Raw genomic sequence first — 18731 nt, 5'->3', positions numbered from 1 at the left:
GAGGCAAGGTCTGGAGAGTACGGCGGTACGATATTATGTCCCAAACAGGTGTTTTCAACGCTTCCTTGACCGGCTTTGTTTTATGAGATAACTCGTTATCGTGCTGTACAATTACTTTACCGTGATTTCGGGCCTATTTTGGACATTTTTCGATCAATGCGTGATTCAATCCGATAATTTGTTACCAGTTCAATTGATGTGGCATCCATATTCCCATCGTTTGGATTTTTCCCATTGCTCGTAATCCGTCGCTAATCTTTTCTTCGGTCACATTTAACGCTTCTGCCAATTGTTTTTGAATTCGGGTTGGATCTTTATCCAATAACTATTGCAGTTTGGCATCTTCAATCTTTTTCAGTCTACCAAAATATTCTTTGTGTTGCACCTCAAAATCACCACTTTTGAATTTTTGAAGCCACCCCTCACATGTTAAAAAGGTTAGTGCTTGCTTACCATAAGTTTCTGCCAGAAACGATGACTTTCAGCGGCTATTTCTTTTAGTTAAATAAGAGAAGTAGTGAAGCAAGTGCGCGTTTTCTGAAATTTTCAAAAAGGTTTAAATCTATGATGGTGTTACTTTCACAAAATATAACATGTATAGTTTTGAATGTTGATGTCACTAGAACGAAATTATATATTTGTAAAATCATAATATTGTATACTTAAGCCTAGCTACATTTGTTAGAAAAACCAGTGATAACATTTGGGTACATCTGGTACATGTACAAATTTGAATACACCTTGCATTTGAATACATCTTGTTTAATAAAATATTTTAACAAAAAACCGAACACAGAAACCGATCCCAGAAAAATAAATAAGGAACTCACTAAAAAGTAATAAATAATCAAACTTATTTTAACAAAAACAAACCTTTTAAAATAAAATATGTACATAACAATCGTAAATTTTATATTCTACTATATACTCAATTTAGTCTAATACCTACCTATACCTATTTATATATTTATAATATTATTTTAACTAGTACCAACTGATCAGTTCGAAGTCGGTACTTTTGTAATCTTTGGGCTCAGCAACGACTTCAAACTGATCAGTTGGTAGTAGTTAAAATAATATTATAGATATGTAAATAGGTTTAGGTAGGTATTAATCCAAATTGTGTGTATAGTAGAATATAAAATACATGTAGTAGATAGGCTAAATAAGTTTTTTTGTTTATTTTTGTTTAGTTATTACAACGATTATTATGTACATATTTTAGTTTGAAGCATTTTTTGTGTTATTGTCAAAATATTTTATTTTTCTCTATGTAATGTTGGATATTTGCTCAGTAAATTAAGCAGTTCTCTTACTAAGTATTACAATGGATAGACCAAGTAAACGTACATGTAAAGTATGAGGAAAAATAGGAATAAAAGAACACTGATGGAAAATAAGGAACTCTTCAGGCATCGGTGCCCGCTACCTAGTGTAAGTGATTTAATAAATGCTCTAGTCAAACTAGAATAACAAAAAGTTGTTGCCCCCGTCGGGAATCGGATATCGCTGTATCTCCGCATGTGAGCTGTACGCTCTACCCATTACACCATAGAAGCAGTTGCCTGCGGTATTTCTATGCCTTTTTATATGATATATTTAGTGATTAAAAAAGCAAACTGAATGGTTTTTACAATGAACTATTTTCGATTAGGACCGATTTTCTACCACATCAGTTTAGCAATAACATTATACACTAATATCTCATTATTTTAGATAAGAAAATATTTGAAAACTTTGTATATGCTTTTGAAATTTGAGATTTTCCGTCGTTTTCCCACCCTTCCCCCATCAAATCCTGATTTGGTTTGGTTTTGGGACCACCTCGGAAGTGCATTACTTCGAATAAACAAATAATTTTGAAAATCGGTCCATAACCTCCTGCTTCTTTGAAGTCGGTTAAAAACGTGAATTACTTCTTTACACATTTAATTATAACATTATTCCCTTTATTAGTGTTTCATGAAAGTCTATATTCGATTAATTGTTATACAAAAAAAAACTAATTTAATCTCTTATTACGCCTCTATTGTGCTCTCATTTCCCGTATCCCCGTTCTCGGAAGAGGAGCGTTCGAATCTGCGACGCAGTAAGAAGAACTGACCGACGACTTCTCAGGTCAAGCAAATATTAGATCGTTTGCGCTTCAGTTCGATCGAAATTAACCTAACCGTTATCCGACAGATACGCATCAACTTTTTTTCTCCCGGCTGGTTTCTTCGTCTAAAAATAAATCTCTTCCACTTGCTACGGTTATGCATATTTATATTTGGATTCAGTGTCGGATTTACATAGCCGCTTCCATATTTTAATGTCACGACACATTGGAAGAAAAAACTTTTCTCGAAAGATTTTTCTCGAAATTTTATTCGTTTCAGTAGCTTAACTAATACAGAATTAAAGAGTGTTTGAGATATTACTAATCGAAATGGTTTTTCAGGATTTCATTTTGACACAACCCTTTATATTATTTTTATTAATTACATCTTACATTAAATATCTTAATTTATAAATTAATTTATTACTATCGTTATGTTGCACTTGCATGTATATAACAGGTGGTGAAAAAGTCCCGCTACCATTTTGATTGCGCGCCATTTTGATTATATGACGTTTAGCTCAGTTTTGCTTTAACCATTGTGTTGTGTATCATATTTTATTATTGATAGATATACCCCATCAGAACGTGCAAAAATAGTGATAATATTTATTGTAAATCATCGTTTCATTATTGGCACTCAGCGCAAATAGCGTCAAAAATATCCTAGTCGTTCAGTGCCTCACAAAGCCACAATTTATCGTTTACATACGAATTTTCGACAGTACGATACGACAGCAGATAAACCTCGTTCCAGAAGACAACTGACTTCTCGTAACGCCGAAAATGTGGCTCTGGTGAGCGATAATGTTGCAGAGTGTTCAGAAACATCAATTCGGAGACGTGGTTCCCAGTTACACATTTCTGCACGAATTTTAAGACGAATTTAGGAAATTGATATGAAAATGTTTCTGTAAAAAAATTATTTAGCCCAAAAAGTGCTAGCGAGAGTTCCTGATCAACGAGTTGACAGTAATGCAATCCTAAGGTGGTCTAACAAAATTGAAGATTTTTCGTCTAAATTGATAATGAGCCATGAAGCCCATTTTCTTCTCAGTGGCCACGTCAATAAGCAGAACAGACGATTTTAGAGAATTCTTAAAACACAGAATTCTCAATTAATTCATGAAACATCTTTGCATCCACTGAACCAACTGTATGGTGTGGTATTCATGTTGGAAACATCATTGGTCCCTATTTTATGGAAATGACCAAGGTCTTGCAGTTACTGTTACTGCTGAACTGTACCAAGACATGGTTTGGAATTTTGCCTTTTGCCTGAAAAGGAAGAGCAAGGACTACAGGACATGTGCTTTAAGCAAGATGGGACCGCAATACACACAGCTCCTTCAACAATGCAATTATAGAATGACGTTTTTCCACGAAGACTAATTTTGCGAAGTAGCGATTTAACATTGACAGCCAGATCTCCGGATTTAACAGCACCAGACTGTTTCTTATGGGTTTTTTTTTATTCAAAACTTTATGTGAATAAGCCCCAAATGATGCAACATCTTAAAGAAAAGAGCCGAAAGATACATATCGAATCGCGGTCACCGTTTAGCATATATCTTTTAGCATTTTTCAATCATAAGGAAAAAAAGTCTAAAGAATAAGTAAACTTTTTGTGCAAACCAAATTCACTTATCGTTTCTTTAAGCAAAATTATAGGCAATCAAAATGATAGCGGGACTTTTGCCCCTCGTTGTAGATTTATAGTGATAGATTAGATAGATAGATTAGAACCGATTTTAATGTCATTGACAGATATCGGCCTGGAAGATCAAAAAGTTCTAAGATAATGAATTGCAAGACTGGATATAACTCAGCCCAAAGAAATTTCAGACAGCATAACAATTGATGAATCAACTATAATACAAAAATTCATGTTGCTGCATGATAGTCATGTATTCTATATAAGTGAACACACCGATACATATATTTTTCGATGAAGAATATCCCATTGTTAGACCATTTAGCTTTTTCATCTGATCTACTGTTATTTGCTCACATAAATCAAATGTACATTAAACCAGCCAATGTTTCAAACCATTGTCCACTCTGTATATAGTAGTACATATAAGGATATTGAAAGGTATAGAAATTTGTTTTGCGTTAACGTGTGATAGGTCTATAAGAAAATCATTGAATAGTTGAAATATTATTTTGATACCACATATTACAATAAATACAAAACAGAACAATATAACTATACGTCATACAAAATGCCTACACGATTATAATAAACAATATATTTTCTTTATTATTCATATCTGTCATGTTAGAGCTACCATTCATGATATACGTTCTTGACAATAAAAGACTGTTGAAAATGATTTAATTTTTCTACATACTATGCGTTTATTTTAACACATTTGCTCCAGTGTTTTATATGAGTATTTTCTCTCAGAGGCGAGAGTTTGGAAGGTTCTCTTTCTACGTTCTTCTCAAATCCTTTCAAATCGCTTTCCAGAAACAAATTTCCTCAAGTTTGCAGAGATTTCTTTATTCTTCAAGCCAGAGCTTTTTGAAACCAATTGATCACCAATTTTGAAATTTTATTGGTCAAGAAGATTGCTCTAGTCATTTGTGTAAAATGTAAAATTATAATTTGTGAAAGGGTATTAAACAAAAAAAATATTGTTTTACTTAAAAATTAATTTATTCAAAGAAAAGGAGTTGAACGACTAGTTGAACGGCGGTACAAAGCTATACTGAGGGTAGAAACAGACCAACCGATCTCACTCGTTCACTCGTTCAGGTAGTTAGAAATACAGATGGTTGGATAGTTTGGATCGCACTCCATAACACTTCCCTCGTAAAGTAACGACTACATAGATATAACAGATCAATTGAAAAGTCCTCCGTCTGACACATAGATGGCGCTACAGAATTAAATCCATATATCTTTGAATTAACCCTAACCCTCAAAATATGCGTGTATAAATTTGACAGCGGTCGGATTATTAGTTTGTGAATTATAGCATCTTGAGTGAAGCAACTTTTGTTATTGTGCAAAAAATGGATAAAAAGGAGTTTCGCGTGTTGATATAATATTGCTTTTTGAAGGGAAAAAATACAGTTGAAGTAAAAACTTGGCTTCATGCTGAGTTTCCGGATACTGCCCCCGGAAAACCAACAATCAAGGATTGGTATGCTAAGTTTAGACGTGGTGAAATGGGTACCGAAGACGGGTAAAGCACTGGACGCCCAGAAGAGGTTGTTATCGACGAAAACATTAAAAAATACACAAAATGATTTTGAATAGACATAAATTGAAATTGAATGAAATAGCAGACACTCTAAAGATATCAGCTGAACGTATATATCATATCATTCACGAACGTTTGGGTATGAGGGAGCTCTAAGGAAAGTGGGTGCCTTGGGAGCTCACTTTTAAACAAAAACAACGACGAGTTGATGATTCGGAGCAGTCTTTGAAGATGATCAAGCGTAATAAACCAGAGTTTTTGCGTGGACATGTGACAATGAATGAGACATGGCCCCATGATTTCACTCCGAAGTACAATCGACAGTCATACGAGTGGACTGCACACGATGAATCTGTTCCAAAACAGTCGGCTGGCAAGGTTATGGCGTCTGTATTTTGGGATGCGCATGGAATAATTTTCATTGACTATCTTGAAAAAGGAAGAACCATCAACAGCGACTATCACATAGCTTTATTGGGCCGTTTGAAGGACGAAATCGCCGAAAAATGGCCGCATTTGAAGAAAAAGAAAGGGCTGCTTCACAAGACAATGCACCGTGTCACAAGTTAGTTACAAAGGTTACAAAAATCCATGAATTGGGCTTCGAATTGCTTCCTCATTCCGATCTGCTGTTCTCAGATCTTAAAAGAATGCTCGCTGGGAAAAAATTTCCGTCGAATGAAGAGATGATCGCCGAAACTGAAGCCTCTTTTGAAACAAAGGACAAATTGTACTACAAAAATAGTATGGAAATCTTGGAGGGTCGCTATTATCATTGTATGACTCTTGAAGGGAATTATGTTGAGTAAAAAAAAATTTTGCCAAAAAAATGTGTTTTACTATGGCGAGTCGGGGACTTTTCAGTTGACCTGTTACGTGGTCGCTACTCCACCCGAACAGTTTAGAGATGATTGAAATTATTGTTGAGTATCGCCTATATCTTCATCCACTAGTTTGCCTTCCCCTCTACGGAGTTGTTTCAGTTTCGGTGGCCTTACTCTTGAACTGTGATACATGTGCGTATACGTCCACGGCCTATGGGTGTTTTTCTTCAAAACTTGAATGTTTTTTACTTGGAATAGTTTATGGCTAGGTGTCGTTGACCACTTTTAATCCATCTTTTGTAACCTTACAGCTTCAGGTGCGATACTTTTCCCTGAACTCCACTTAACTACATCAAGAAACGCTTCGAGTTAGTGTGGAACGTTTGCTAGTCCAACGTCAACCCATCTTTTTTTTAAAAGGAATTTAAAAGAAATCGTATCGGCTCTACAAGTGACAATTTAGTTTTTTATTTTAATTTTATTTATCGAAGCAGTGTTACGTCTGTGGTTAGTGACGTGATATCATGGTGTAACGAGACTCATTTGCGTGATAAAATCAGTTGGCAGGACCAATCAAATGCCTTCATAAGAACACCTTTGCTTTGCAGGTTTCTATAATGCCTATTTAAACTAACCAACTTAATTGCTAGAAATACAATAACATTAACATCTGGATAATGGAGTATTGACACTTATTGACGCTCCTCTCTATTACTTAGTAACTAGTGGCACATCCAGAAAGGCAGGAGAGACACATTATAAAAACATAGTTAAACAAACATAAACATCAATTTACGACCATGCTCCAGCAGGATTCGAACCCGCGACTATCGCAACAGTAGGTGTTCAGTCCTGTCGCCTTTACCACTGCGTTACTTTACCAAGCCGGCTGTTACTAATTAGCTAATTCGCATACTATTTCTAAAAGACTGGACCGAAAACCTATCGTCTCTTGTACCAAAAACTGCAGGTATAAAAACATACAGTTAAAATAATCACATAGAGTTATTTATTATTGTATTTGATTATTTTTTATCCGAAAATATTTTGACACCAAATTTATCATATTTAAATTTTAAACAGTTTTATTTGCACATCTAATTTATAACTTAAATGTTGGTGTATTAAAAAAAATACAAATCAGTTTTATTTTAGTTGTAAAGCTAGTTCATCTATAAATAAATAATACTTTACCATATGCATATACAGACCAACATCGTTATTAAAATACAAAATAAATTACTTTATAACCAGCACTGTCATGCTAAATTTTCAAAAAAGAAAACTATTATTCATAATAATATACGAGCCGTCTACGACCGAAAGAAAAAGCCGATTTCATACTCCGTAGTGGTTTCAAAGAAACATAGATAACCGTAGTATGTTAAAACGTTATTTTCAATTGAAGAAATCAGCTATATGGAAAAAAACTATAGATATCGGTAGTATAACGGTACGACTAATTTCGTTCGAGTTAAAGCACAAAGAAACCAATATTTGCTTGACCTAAAAGCTGCGTGTACCATTAACTTGGCAATTTAAATCTTGACATGTTCTACGAAATGGAACAAAAGATCTTGAAGGAAAATAGTGTCGATTTTTTCGCCAATAAAAAAATAAGTTACTTTCTGTTGATAGAGTTTCTGTTTTCCATATATTGTCTGTATTATTTTGCAAGCGCAGCATTTTCTTGTTATTTATTATAGCAATCTAGTAAATTAACACAAATAAGCTATTTGTTTTTATCCTAATTTGCTACAGTTTTAAAATTAATATTAAAAGTAAAAAATTATAGAAGACATATTCTATGATAGACACTTTAATGTATGTCACTGTTTACTAATTGTTTTACTCTTTACTACTGTTGTCACTAATTTGCTACAGTTTTAATAATTATAGAAGACATATTCTACGATAGACACTTTAATGTATGTCACTGTTCTTAATGTGCGCTGAGTTTCACTTATAACTTCAGTGAACTAGATTAAGTGGTTTTACTCTCTTGAATCTTCTGACTAAGCCATCACTATCTAAGAGATGGGGAACCTCAACATTAATATTTTGCTGAAGCCTCTTAGTTAGGTAATACTTTCGAATTTATTGGACAGCATTGTGTCTCTATCAAAATTAGACGGAAAATATTATCTAATTCTAAATCGAATTTACAATTTGGGACAGGCAATACATTAAACATCTTGATGACGTATGTAGAAAACTACTTTGGTTGGACTATAGAACTCTAAAATGTTTGAATATCGGCCAGGAAGAAGTATTTTAATCTTATGCTTTAAAAGTTAATAACAAAATTTGTCGAAAGCTTGAGCAACATCTAAAATATTGCAGAACAAAACGTATTGTCTTCTAATGAATTTTCTATGGCACTGGTAATTCTGTGAACGTGATAATTTAATGACTTATCAATGATTGTTTAATTAAGCTCTTATAAGTTTTATGCTATTCAATAAAATTTTTCATATAATTTTAATATTTTGATATTAATGAAATAATTTTAACGATGTTGTTGTGCCTATTTTTCTTCCCAATTATTAAGTCTTTATTTACATTAAAACTTAAACCACAAAGAATAGACGGGTACAACAATTAGTAATGACAACCTTCACACTTTCAAAATGTCACCAATTTTACGCTCCTTTGACCGATTTAAATATTCTGTATTAACTAAGACTATATGAATTCTGTTGAAAGCTTCACGATTTGTGCAGACTGTCCATGAAGTTTGTTAAGATTGTTCGTGAAGAATGTGTGTAAATTCTTGTTTAATTAACTAAAGATTGTGTAAACGCTGTTAAGATTCTGCGTGAAGATTTTGTAAAATCGAATTTACCTATGTGAAGATTGTGTCTAGTTAGAAGGATACATTGTATTTTATCCTCCATTGCTCCTCCTTTGGGTATCTTGTACCGAGAAAGTAGGCTGGCTTAATTGTTCTTCATGTCTCCTGGTGAATATTTATTTATGGGTAGGAAAAGACCTTTCCAATAATGATTCTCTCGTATCAGTGAAAAATATACACTCAAAAATTCTCTGAAATTCATCTTTCACATGAGTTCCCAAGGTCAATATTTTTTTCAGAATATATTGGTTTATTTACACCATCGGATGTCTTTCAATGGAATGAAATATTAACGTATTTCGTAGGGCTGTTGGCGTCTGCACTGTACTTATTTCAAGTATTGTGTGGCTCCAAATATGCTTGGGCTTCCATCTAATTTTTCACACTCTTAAAGGGCCGATATCTTAGAAGTTAGGTTATCTAAATGTTCCGAACTAATGAATATCGAGTTTTTTTTTTGGCGTAAGTAAATTTGATTACAATAGATGACAATAGAAATGACATTTGATACCTGAACTAACTTCTACAGATGTAGAAATTCAGCAGGTCTGGGATTTTATCCGAATCCAATGAATATGCTGAATAGCTTTTAATAATACTGTTTTTTCGCAAACATGAAATTAATATATTTAAAAAAATATATCAAATATTGTAGCTTTATAATTAATCGTAAACAGTTTATAAATGCATGAAAAAAATCTCGCTCGACGGTCAATTTCCCGGAATATAAAATATTGAACTTGATATGTAAATCTCGCGAAAGGTACTTAACATTACCTGAATAAATGAGCGCGCATGAAAAACGTTGATGAACATTTACAACATAATTAATTTTATTAGAGATAAGTTGTAAAGGGAATAATGTTTACGACTTCTACAATGTAAACCAGAAAATTGATTTTAACGAGATATATCTGATTTATTATATCTAGTGGAGTCATCGAATAATAAATATAATGCAGTAGCGCTATTTTTATTATTCTACGATATAATTGTAATTATTTAATAGCGGACGTTTGCTGTTGTTAATTTAAAAAATCTAAAAAGTAATAGAAACATTTTTTCCATTAGGTTTTATATTTTATTATGTCTTTATTATCATTAGGCATCGAAGATGTAATCCAAACAGAATATTAACGCCAATGAAGGTGCTGAAGTTTTTGGTGATTTTGGAAAGGAATTGTTCATCGTTAGCTACTCAAATCTGTCCAAAAAGTGAATTCACTGTCTCTACTGTCAACAGCTAATGTCATTGAAGCACGCAATTAAAAAAATCGTCCGGAATTAATCAACAGGAAAGCATTGTCTTCCATTATGACAACACTGAACAAAAGACATGTTTACAGGGACTCTATTGTAAGGCCGCACTGTCATTCATACAAATGGAGTAAAAAATTACCACAAAGAGTAAACTCACTCTTCCCTGAAGTGGAAATTTTTTCTGAAAATCTTTTACTGCAACTTCCTTCTTTATCATCCATTGATAATTAGGCTTTCATCTTGATGCGTTAAGACCTTTTTCCTAGAACCATCAATGCAAAATTGAAAGCAAAGTCTATAAAGGCAAGCCCTCAGATAGGCGAGCTTCAATTGTAACTTGGATAAAATAGAAAAACAGGCATGAGCTGATAATAGCAATAACAATAAAACGGATAGTTAAACGAAATTATTTAATTTGTTTATCCTTCTTCTAATTTCTTAATATTAATTTGTTTGGACTTGTATTTACGTATCTTCTATTTCTTTCTTTTTGATATGATATTAGATAAATGTGATGAGAGGTGTCTGTAAACTGCAAATAGAATGGTGCTATAATAGAATATGAGAGTTTTTGTATAATAAAGCTACAAAATTTGAGAAAATGACAGTGATTTTCAATGTATGATCATTTGTTTAAACTATAAAAGAAACTGTAATTATTATTGTTGCTATCATTCAAAAAATATAATGCATAGATTCATCCAATAAAACAGCCATTGTACGTCATCAAAATATATAACGCCAGAAAATCGCAATGTTGCTAATGAAATTTGACTTTTGATTTACTTCGACTCTGACATATAACATAATACTGTAAAATAATGTAATGTAAATAATATAATGAAAAGAAATCTATTAAATATAATTTATTTTAATATTATAATACATTGAAAGACTTAGACTAGCTAATAGTTTGGAATATAGGATTGTTTTATTATATTTACATTGAACTTTTTTCCACACCACCTCTGAGGTAGAGCTTCCTTTACTTTCATTAGAGAACCTATTTTTTTTTGTTAAATTTTTGTTTTCTTTGTTGATTTGTTTCCATCTTATATTCATTTTAGATTATAAAGTTCTTTAACAGATGATTTTCAAAGCAGAATAAGATGTATTCTGGTTAATTTCCTCGCCCTTGTATTTGCAGGAAAACACTAATTCGGTTTCAGGAATAAGTCCATTCGTGTTTCCAACATAAAGAATAATATGTCGGCACTCGGCTTTTTCCATAAATTTTTATTGTTCTTACACTCTTTATTAAAGTTTTCTCATGGGCAACTGGATGTTCCGTTTTGATAATATAATAACTGATTATAATAATGAATCTACATTTTTGAATATTATTATTTATTTTTAAAAATTATATTATTTTAAAAGTAGTATCTGGAAGTTTAATTAGCACTCTTTAAGGTTTATTTCTATACTATTTACAGCCTGAGAACAGTGTCTGAACTAAGAGCTTTTCCTTTCCCATGAATACTTCTAATATTAACAGTTGTTTCTGAAATATATGTTTTAATGTATTAAAGTCCGCTTTTTCCAATCTTCCGGCATTAAGCCTCTCTATCGACTGCCCAGTGACCAACTTAGAGAGCATCGCAGAAGATATTCGGTCTTACCCAGTCTGGTTAAGGCGTGACTGGGATGATTATTCCTTGTCGAATTTTCCACTGTTGCCTAAAGACATTTAAAATTACAATCACAAACATAAAGTATATCTATGCCCCAGCGGGATTCGAACCCGCGACTATCGCAACAGTAGGAGGACCGTCTTGTCGCCTTGACCACTGCGCCAACGAAACCGACTTCGTAAATAATTGTATTATGTTTATATCGAAAAAAATACTCAATTTTTTAATATATGTCATACATTTTAATAGAGCTAGTATCAAGGTGATCTTGATTCATAACCCTCTTGGTATATTAACGCTTTCTCTATGGTTATTCGATTATATTGTTCTTCATTATTAAACACATTCTAGCCACAGTACATATATTAATATTTAGTGCAGCTGCAATATTTTAAAAATATTTCCAATAAAATCTCTTGTATCTTGCTACTATTGCCCTATCATCGGAATCAGCAAAAGTGCCAGTTGAGAGTTTAATTGAATTATATTTTTATTAAAATGCCATCGAATCTTCAGTTAAACTACTAAGGAATAAATTGAGCTCCGCAAACATAATAATTAGTAATTTCTTTTGTTAACGACCATCAACAAAAAGCTTAAAAGCTTTTAGTTTATCTGAAGATTATGTTTGATTATCAGACATTAACGTATTTTTCATTGTATCTAATAAGTAACCAAGTAACTAGCTGCTTTTATATCGCAATGTAACGAACATTACAAAATATCGGTTTACCAGTGCGGAACCCATTTGTCGATCTATATCGTCTTGTCCATCTTTTTAAAATGACCAGACACCCATTGTCTTACGGTCAGTTTATCTGTAAGCTCTTGTTTCGCAGTCGCTGTCAGTAACGGATGGCAGTCGGCGACCTTCCTAAGCTTCAAGGCTCACTGTTCGATTGAAACACTTTTCGATCTACATGTAGGACTTTTAAATGTAAATAAGGGCGATGACTGGTTTTAAAATGTGTCCGTATTTGCTATTTCTTAAATTATTTCTGTGGGAATTTTTTATTATTATTAACTTACGGCAACAAGTATCAGTTGTTTAATCCCATTCTAATGTGATTTTTTGTATAGATTAATGAGAAATTTTAAAGCTTAAGCTAGCTTAAGTTTATTAAGCTTTAAATTAATATGTGGAACTTAAACTAAAGTCTATACTCACCAGTTTACTGGTTGCGCATATTTTCTAGTAACTCAACTACCTTAATGTTAATTAATAGCACAACCAAGTAGTTTTGGCATTACGAGATGCAACAACGATGTTCCTTCGTATTTTATTTTGAAAACACTAGATTTCTTGGATGTTGCTTTGCTGGAATAAACACAAAGTTGAGTACTATAAGTCCAAATTGGTTTGAGAATTTGTTTATACGAGGGTCACCATTTATATTTCGAGAATTAGTAACACTGTTGTCATATGAGTCCATTTGACGGTTCCACCGTAAACTTTGACATTTTTGACGATATACGTACTCAGAACATTTTGTCGCACGGACGCTATTCATTTATTTTATATTTAGTTGGAAGTTTCGTCTCGGCAAAAAATGGAACTGAATCTTGAACATTTTCGTGCGATGATTTTTTACGATTTTCGACGTGGATTGTTACAACAAGAGTGCGTCAGTCAACTTAATTTGCGATCGATTAATTTGGCGATGAAGCTCCATCAAAAACCACCGTGTATCGCTGGTTTAGTGAGTTCAATCGTGGTTGTAGTTCGCTGTCCGGCGAGTTTCGTGAAGGTCGTCCAAAATCGGCTGTTGTACCAGAAAACGTCGATGCTATGTGCGGAATGATTAAGCAAGGTCGTCATGTCACCTATTGTGAGATTGAGGCATCCCTAAGCATTGGTTCCACCAGCATATCTGCGATTTTACATGGACACTCAGCTGTGCGACAGTTATGTTCGCGTTGGATCCCACACAATTTGACAATCGCTCAAAAAAAGGCTCGTGTCAATTGGTGCAAAGAAATGACGAATCATGGATATATTCGTATGAGTCCGAAAGTAAGCAGCAGTCGACTGTATGGGTGTTCCAAGATGAACCAAATTCAACAAAAGTTATTCGTGCACGAAGCATTTCAAAGAAAATGGAGGACCTGTTTCTTCGGGAAAACTGGTCATATTGTAACAGTACCTCTAGGGATGAAATAAGGAAAATAAACAAGGGACGTCGAATTGTTCTTCATCATGACAATGCGAGCTCTCACACATCGGCTCAAACAAAAGACTATTTAAGCACCCAAAACATCGAATTGATTGGTCATCCGCCATACAGCCTTGATTTGGCATCCAATGACTTCTTTTTGTTTCCATCCGTGAAGAATAAACTGCGTAATCAACGATTTTCATCGCCCGAAGAAGCTATTGAAGCATTCAAAAATCATGTTTTGAAGATACATCATTCGGAATGGAATAAATACTATGAAAATTGGTTTAAGTGTATGTAAAAGTATATCGGTAACCGTGCCGAATACTTTAAAAAACAATAAACATATATTCGCAGCTTAACTATTTGTTTTTTTCCTATTCCCGAAATATAAATAGTGTCCCTCGTAGAGGACCAGTTTATTTTATGTAGACAACTTGGACTTTCTTCCAAGTAACAAATATATTTTTGTCAGATTGATGTTAAGCTCTTTCCTTCTATCATGAATTTTTAGATCTAGATCTTATTGTATTCTCTCTAATGTATTTGCCATATCTACAAAACGGTTGTCATTCTTTCTCTCCTCACGCATTTTAACCAAATTCTCATGTATATTCTGAACAATTAAGCACATATCTGTGCACATAAATCCTCCACACTCTAAAGAAAGGTTTCTTACAGTTATCGTATATTAATTATATACTCACTTTCAGTTGTTTCCATTCTCATCACCCAGTCTTGGATCATTATCCCATATTCAGAAAGTTTCATTCAAGTGAATAACTAAGCTGTGAACTTCCAATTTATCTAATATTTGTTGACAATTCCATCATTTATCTTTGATATTTCTTCTTTGATATCCCTGATCGAACATCAAGCTGATATTAGTTTGTCACCCTATTCGTATAAGGACGGTCTCTTTTCGGTGAATCCAAGATTATATTTTTCATTTTTTAAGATATTCCAGTGACCGTGTCCAGAGTCATTCAGTGCACCTGCAACACGCTAAAAAATATTTTTAATAAAAACCGCAGTAACTTAATATTTTACAGTAAAAATGCTTACCTCTGTGACTAATTTTACTGGCAGGAGAGATTCAATATGTTCTGTCTGGCTTCGGCATTTTCAGTCAGAGTAATAATTAGTAGCGATTTAAAATTTATCAAAACAAAAAAAGCGTTAAAACAACCGGTATGCCGGTTTATAACCTGTAGTGATAATTAATATTTTGAAGAATTTTGCAGACGTTTGACATCCCAGCATTTTTTTTAATCTGATTCGGTTAATTGTTAGAACTTATCAGACAGCACTCTATCTATTTTAAATACAATAAAATGACAAGGAAAATATTGTCTGGCTCTAAAATGAATTTGCGGCAGGCAATACATTAAACATATTCATGACGTGAGTTCACGGTTATTATCCCCAACACCAGCTATGGATTGTGGTTGTTTTTTTTTATTATTATTTACTTATTACATTTAGTTTCCTACTAACCTGCAATTTGTCTTTATGATAACTTAAATCTAGGTATATAGCGAGGGGGACCCATCGGCCCTATGTCAGTCTCTGTTGAAATAATATTTATACATGTCACTGCCGTATTTTTTGTTATATGCACCTCACTACACAACACTACACAAGATCAGATGGTTTTATTCTTCTGAGTATGTGTCCTGCTTTGGTGGAATCCAAAAGTTGCAATACTACAATATTCTCGGAGAATGGAGCCTTTTCTCATCGCCCCTTACAAGTCTCTTGATTTCTTGACTGACTGGGGGTATCTGAAGGTCTCGATGTAGGTACTCAGTCCTGCAGTATTTGGGTGCGCCCACAATACTTCTCAGGACTTTGTTCGGAGAAATATATATTTTGTTTATGTTACTCTTTGCTGAACATCCCATAATTGAACTCCGTATGGCCACATAGTTTTCAGTATTTGCTTATTTAATATCAATTTATTATGTACTGATAATTGTGATTTTATTCCAATTCGTCAATACATTTTCCTATATATCAATTCCAGTCCTTTTCTTTTCTTCTTTATATGTTCCTTTCATCGAAGTCTTGGTTATATGGAATGCTGGTATTATTTAAAATTATTGGTACTTATAGGGTAGTGTCTGAATGTAGGTAAACGGCACATGCATAGATTTACTTTCGTTAATTTTTATTTTTCAAGCTTGTGTCGTATTATTTATATTGTCACTTGCCTGCTGTAATTTTCGTGTGGCTTCTTCACTATTGTCTCCAACAGCTATAGTCGTAATAGCATCAGCAAATGTAGTCATCATAATATTCTCTATTTGTGGTATATCACAAGTGTAGAGTAGATAAAGCATTAGGCCCAGTACACTTCCTTGTGGTACACCTGCTTTAGCTTCTTTTATTGTAGAGTAAGCTTCTTCCAGTGTGTTGTTTTGGCAACATTTTCTATAGTTTATGAATAAGGCCTTCATACCAAAACCTTATCGAAGGCTTGTGCTACCTCTAAAAATATATATAACTGAGCATATATTTTTACTTTTGTAGGCTTTTTCAATAACATCTGTTATTCGTTGACCTGGTCAATTGTTGAATGTTTGTTAATAAACCCAAACTGGTTTTTCTCTCTATGATCGGTCTTATTATTTTAAACACGAGTTTTTCAAAAACCTTAGTTATTACTGGCTGCAATGATATTGGTCTGTAGGTTTTTATTTTGTTTGGTGACTTTCTAGGTTTAGGAATCATTATAATTTCCGCCATCTTCCAAATGCCTGGGATATATTTTAATTTAAATGCTGTATTGATCAAGGGGGTGAGTTTTATAATTCCCTTTCTTGGTAATTTTTGTAGTAATTTTCTTGTTATTAAATCATAGCCTGGTGATTTCCTGGGATTAATGTCAGTTTGAATAACTTTAGTTAGCTCTTGCGTCGCGACTAATTCAGTCATCGAATGTTCAGCTTCTATGTCCGGTAAATTATATTCAGTATTAGTTTCATTTGGATTGAAGGTTTTTTCTAGATATTCAGCAAATTATTCTTTCTTTTGCTGATTGTCACGTGTCCAATTCCCCTATAGGTCTCTTATAGGTGTACGATTGGGATATAACAGTTTTATATAGAATACTTTCAAAATAATTTACAATTTTGTTAACACAAAATTAACAAAAAAAGATGAACTAAAACTCTTTATTATTTCTCTATATTTAATATCATAGCACAGCACTGTTTTTAAATATATTTAATCCAATAAATTATATAGATACTTCAATTAACTATTCGTTAATATATCGCCAATGTAACATATAAAACATCTCTCCATCGACATCAGATTAATAAAAAACGGTAGATGTTATCGTCTTTATCTCTTAGTATGCAGAATATTTTAACCACTTGCCTTAGAGCGTGTCCAAATTTATATTCTCCGCTCTCGTATAAATCAATAAACGAATCAAGACGTTTTATAGTCGAAATAGCAAACAGTAAATGCCTTAACACCATGTTAGTGATATTGTAAATCATAAACCGTTATACGAATTCGATCGTAAAATCGTAGGATATCTCGTATTAACGAATCTAACGATAGATAACGATTTTATGTTTAATTTTATATTTCAATTTTCAGTGGCCCGCACTAGACCTGAAGAACGAAGACAAGGAATCTGCTGTTACCGTGACCTTACCTACCACCAATACGCTTCTAAACGTGCCATCAAGAGATTTATTACTTAGACTGTTAGATATAGATCCTAAAAGAAGATTGAGATCTATTAGAAAACTGGAAACGATTGCCTTTTACAAAGGCTACAATATCGAAGATGCGAGAAAGGTAAAATCGTTTAGTTACAATTACTTAAAATATACTATAAGCTTCAATGAATTTTGATCAACGATATATATTATAGGGATACCGAAAAAATATTAATATTTTTCGCCCAATATATTTTTGGCTTATATGTCGATATGTTTTTGGACAATATTTATCGATTCATTTTTCAAGAAAATATACATAGTAGTAAATGTGACTATTAAACTTTTGGGTTGTAAATTAAAATATCGATATTAAAAATCTAGGGTTTATGAAAGAGAGTATCGAACTATTTTTCTGAGTTTTGAGATATCTCCCCCTTGGTCATGAAGTGAATTTTACGTGGATAAGTAGGAGTAAAACAATATCGATATTTGCGAAAATACGTATCGACATTTTTTGTCCGGTATTATGTAGATATATCGAACTTTCTCTTCGTTGTCGACAGCCTTAATACACAGGTGCGAAAAACAACTCACCTAAACAGTTATATAGCCTAACCAAGCTGTTAAATTCAATGGTTTTAATATTTTTCTACATACTATCACAGTTTCTTATTTAGTACGATTGAGTTACTTAGGGTATACAGAGGCTAATCATTAAATACTCAAAATTAATTCATTAGTTCGTTACTTTTATTAAGAAGAGAACAGACTGGGAATGATGATGATTGGCTGAAGAATTGAACAGCGAAATTCATCTAAATGTACCCCTCAAGACAACTTAACAATTACATAAAACAATTACATTTTGAAACAGAAAAATTCATAGTAGATATTCAACAAGCTGCTTGGAATGATACTCCAGATATTAAGAGTATTTATCTAAAAGAAGTGAAGGAAAAACGAAAATTACTAAAAAAATTACAATAAAACAGAACACCTGCAAATAAAACTACTTT

At 33.0% G+C, this 18731-nt stretch overlaps 1 protein-coding gene across 2 annotated transcripts in view; it reads left to right on the top strand.

Annotated features, from left to right (window-relative positions):
- S6KL (ribosomal protein S6 kinase like) overlaps positions 1-18731 on the top strand; it is a 233406-nt gene that overhangs the window by 212567 nt on the left and 2108 nt on the right. For both annotated transcript variants that reach the window (XM_076414322.1, XM_076414321.1), the window contains one exon: positions 17648-17851. In XM_076414322.1, coding sequence (XP_076270437.1) covers positions 17648-17851 — 204 coding nt within the window. The remainder of the gene's footprint in view (positions 1-17647; positions 17852-18731) is intronic.

This window comes from Rhynchophorus ferrugineus, unplaced genomic scaffold, assembly GCF_030347505.1.
Source record: "Rhynchophorus ferrugineus isolate W39M unplaced genomic scaffold, kcgeb_rfMv2 rfM1, whole genome shotgun sequence".
In the NCBI taxonomy this organism is placed as follows: domain Eukaryota; kingdom Metazoa; phylum Arthropoda; class Insecta; order Coleoptera; family Curculionidae; genus Rhynchophorus; species Rhynchophorus ferrugineus.
Note: the sequence above shows the minus strand (reverse complement) of the source record. Positions and strands in the feature narration are given on the sequence as shown.